Source organism: Trichechus manatus, unplaced genomic scaffold (assembly GCF_000243295.1).
Source record: "Trichechus manatus latirostris isolate Lorelei unplaced genomic scaffold, TriManLat1.0 scaffold00057, whole genome shotgun sequence".
NCBI classification, from domain to species: domain Eukaryota; kingdom Metazoa; phylum Chordata; class Mammalia; order Sirenia; family Trichechidae; genus Trichechus; species Trichechus manatus.
This window is the reverse complement of record NW_004443993.1, coordinates 15,597,066-15,601,026: the sequence shown is the minus strand read 5'-3', so window position 1 is coordinate 15,601,026 and position 3,961 is coordinate 15,597,066. Positions and strand designations below refer to the sequence as shown.

The 3,961-nt window shown below is 64.4% G+C and overlaps 1 protein-coding gene across 1 annotated transcript in view; it reads left to right on the top strand.

The window, feature by feature from the left end:
* The window catches only part of CDC34 (cell division cycle 34, ubiqiutin conjugating enzyme), a 7,218-nt gene continuing 3,257 nt past the window's right edge, over positions 1–3,961 (top strand). Inside the window, exons 1-4 of the mRNA XM_023733146.1 lie at positions 1–183; positions 2,922–3,008; positions 3,549–3,646; positions 3,826–3,961. Of these exons, the coding sequence (XP_023588914.1) occupies positions 7–183; positions 2,922–3,008; positions 3,549–3,646; positions 3,826–3,961 (498 nt within the window). The 5' untranslated portion in view covers positions 1–6. The remainder of the gene's footprint in view (positions 184–2,921; positions 3,009–3,548; positions 3,647–3,825) is intronic.

Below are 3,961 nucleotides of genomic sequence, written 5' to 3'. Positions count from 1 at the left end.
GCCGCCATGGCCCGGCCGCTGGTGCCCAGCTCGCAGAAGGCGCTGCTGCTCGAGCTCAAGGGGCTGCAGGAGGAGCCGGTGGAGGGCTTCCGGGTGACCCTGGTGGACGAGGGCGACCTGTACAACTGGGAGGTGGCCATCTTCGGGCCTCCCAACACCTACTACGAGGGCGGCTACTTCAAGGTGAGTCCGGCGCCCCGCAGTGCCGGCGTCCGCCCCTCAATCCCGGGGGCCCGGCGCGGCTCTCCCTGCCCCCCTGCCCCCTCTCCAGGTGGGCCCGGAGCCTGCGCTGACGCTCACGCCCCGTTTGGTGCTCTGTCCCCGCTCCTCTGCCCCGGGTCCTCTCGGCCAGCCTTGGGGAGTGGGGCCCTCAGTCACTCTGGCCATCCGTTCGGCCGCGGAGGTCTCTTTAAGGCGGCTTTATGTGCACCCCGCTTAGCGTGCGGGCCCCCAGAGAGGCAGCCCGGGGATCCTCCCTGTCTTGTCCATGTCGCGGGTCCTTGCTCACCCCACCCTGGGAGGGCTCATCCCCTGGCTGCCCCTCCCTCCGCCGGGCCCCGCGGAGAGAGATGGAGGGGGCCCTGGCGGACCCCGGCCGCAGCTGCCTTCCCCGCCCCCTCCCCCAGGAGACAAAGAGGCTCCCCAGCACAGCGAGCCGCTATTGTTGGGGAGTACGGGCCTATGGGGAGGGAGGAGGCCGGTCCGGGGCGGCTGGCTCGGCCACTGCTCGGGTTCCAACAAAGGCGGATGGGGCCTTGGCAGCAGGGACGCGCTTGGAAAGCAGCCACCCTGGCCGATAGCAGCGGCCAGGCCCTCTCAGCTCCGTCCTGAGCTTTACATAACCTGATCTCTGGGGAAGTTCAGCCGGGGTCACCACTCCCACCAGCCCCCAGGACTTGACCTGGCTCCAGGCGCCGACCCCAGGCCCCTGGCTCAGCCTCAGAGACTCCCGTCATCCTGACTGGCTCGTCTTTTCTCAGGTCCCATCGGGCAGGGCCATCTTGGGGCCCAGGTCTCTCATCCTGGGGAGCAGGGGGCGGCTCTCTGAGACTGGCTGAGCTTCTATCTGGTGTGACAGAGCATTTGGCCAAAACTAGGGCAGGTCCCGGCTCCAGGATCAGAGCCAGCGTTGGATTCTGGGTGCCACCAGGTTGTTCTCAGTGCCAGAGGGCAAGACAGGAGGGCTCCCTCCTGGTGCAAGGGGGAGTGAGCCCCCAGCACAGGAACACCCCCCCCATCACCGTCTGTCAGGAGCTCCCACCCTGGCACACGGGGAGGCGGGCGGGAGGGTGCGGGGGGGTGGTGTTGGATGCTGGCTGGACAGGTGCTGTGTGCACTGCACTGCACTGTTTTAATGTCGCCTGCTCAGTGGCCGTGAGGGCGGCAACCCTCCCTGCTGGGGGCAGTTCCTAATGGAGGTGATTCCTGGCAGAGACTCCCTTATTGCCAGGGTGGTTCTGGTAAGGGGGGAGGTGGCGGGGGGATAGCCCAGGGTTCTTGTCACCAGGTTCTGCGTCTGCCATTCCGCTTTCTGTGTGACAGGCAGACTTGGGGCTGAGAATGTCTTGGAATGTTTTAACTAGCTCCCTCTTCCTGGGTCTTCTGTTCGCCCAAGGGAGCAGCTGGCTGTTAGGATGAGGGCACCCTGAGAGCACCCCAGGCCAGCTCAGAGCAGGGGTGACGTAGAGCCCCCAAGCCAAGCCACCGTCACTCGGCTCCTGCTCTGGGAGAAGGGGCGTGGTTAGAGACTCCTGGCAAAGGGCACCCTGACACCATCTGAACCCTGACCCCATCTGAGCCCTGACCCTTAGCATTGGGGTGATCCCATTTTCCTAGAGGAGAACACACTGGGGAGGGGCTGTTGCCAGACTTCACATCTGCAGTGGGAGCCCAGCCTGGTTTTGCCAGCTGCTCTGGTGTGTTGGGTGGGAAGCGAGGGGAAGGCCCTCTGCCGCAGGGGATGCTGACGGGCGGATTGTGGAATGCCCAGTGCTCAGTGTTCCCAGCCACTTGCTGCAGCGCCTTCTTTTTGAGCCAGTCAGCCCTTCCCATTTCTCCTTCGTGAGCATGGGGGGCGTGGTGGTGGCGGCTGCCGTGGTCGAGGACAGGGCCTGGTGGTGCAGCGTATGAGGGGGTGTGTTTTGGAGACCTGAGCTCTGTGGCTGCAGCACCTCGCTGACTCCTGGGGTACCTGTCACTGCAGACCGAGGAGCTCCCGAGTGACCCCCCACACCATCCCCTGGAGCCCAGAGCACCAGAGCTGGCATGTCACAGGCCCTGCTGGTGCCAGTCACCCCCAGCAGAGCTGACTGCCCACCCTCATGATGCCTACCTGCCCTGCCACCCCTGGACCAGACACCTGAGGGCAGAGAAGCAGGACTGGTGCTGACTCACCTTCCCGGGCCTGGCCCAGGAGGTGGGCAGGGGCTGCTGAGCATACACACGGGTCTGTTTAATGCCCCCCAGCATGGGAAATGGGGCCCAGAGGGGTTCAGCAACAAGCTCAGGGCACGCAGCTCCAAGGGCCGGAGCTGTGCTGACTCAGGTGGGGCCTACTGACCCCGGAACCCCGTGTGCCTGCCAGCCTGTCCACTCACCACTTGGTGCCCACAGGACCACGTCGGTGCTCAGAGCCGATGACTGTGCCTGCAGCCTGAGCGCTGGACAGCTGATCCCGCCTGAGGGGCTGGGCAGCGGCCCGTGGGCCCGTCCTCCCTGTGGGCCCGTCCTCCCGTGGGCCTGTCCTCCCTGTGGGCCTGTCCTCCCTGTGGGCCCATCCTCCCGTGGGCCTGTCCCACCCACATCTCTGGCATGAGCTCACTGTCGCGGGTGGTGTTGGCGTTGATCCACCTTCCTCATTTACGTGGTCATGGTCTCGTGGGCTGGCCTGCCCACCATGTCTGGCCCTCCTCCCCTCGCAGGCCCGCCTCAAGTTCCCCATCGACTACCCGTACTCGCCCCCGGCATTCCGATTCCTGACCAAGATGTGGCACCCGAACATCTATGAGGTGAGCCCGGCAGACGGCCCGTCTGCAAGTCAGGGAGGCACACAGTGCGTGGCTGTGAGGTGTGAGCAGGTGAGCGAGGGAGCGTGTGTGAGTGTACACGTGTGTCAGTGTGGAGTGTGTGCGTGCACGTGTGTGCACGTGGAGTGTGTTAGCGTGTATGCGTGTAGGATGTGTTTGGGTATGAGCATGTGGGGCGGGTATGGGTGAGTGTGGAGTGTGTGTGGGCATGAGCATGGGGGTGCGTGTGAGCATGCAGGTGGGTATGGGTGTGAGCATGTGATGCATGAGCGAGTGGGTGGGGTGGAGTGGGTGGGAGAGTATGTGTTGGCATAGACGCGTGTGGGGTACGCGTGCATTAAGTGTGGCGTGTGTGGGTATGTTGGCGTACACACGTAGGGTGTGTGGGGTATGTGTGAGCATTCATGGGTGAAAGCTTGTACACGTGTGTGTTGGTGTGGCCGTGTGGGTGTGAGCAGCTGCTGAAGTGGAGGGGCCCACTGCTGACACTTCCCTGTCCCCCTCCTCCATCCCCCCACACAGACAGGGGACGTGTGCATCTCCATCCTGCACCCCCCAGTCGATGACCCTCAGAGTGGGGAGCTGCCCTCAGAGCGGTGGAACCCCACCCAGAATGTCAGGTGAGGAGGCTCTGCCCCAGGGGCCCAAGAGGACACGGAGGTGGGGGTGTGCAGGGCGCTTGGTCCCCTCATAATTCTCCCAAGGTGAAGACATAAGTAAGGATGTCGTGGCCCCCAGCCCCTGTATCCAGTGGGCAGGCAGAGAGTGCTCGGCTCTGTGCTGACTCCTGTCCCCCCAGGACCATCCTCCTGAGCGTGATCTCCCTCCTCAACGAGCCCAACACCTTCTCGCCAGCCAACGTGGACGCCTCCGTGATGTACAGGAAGTGGAAGGAGAGCAAGGGGAAGGACCGCGAGTACACTGACATCATCCGG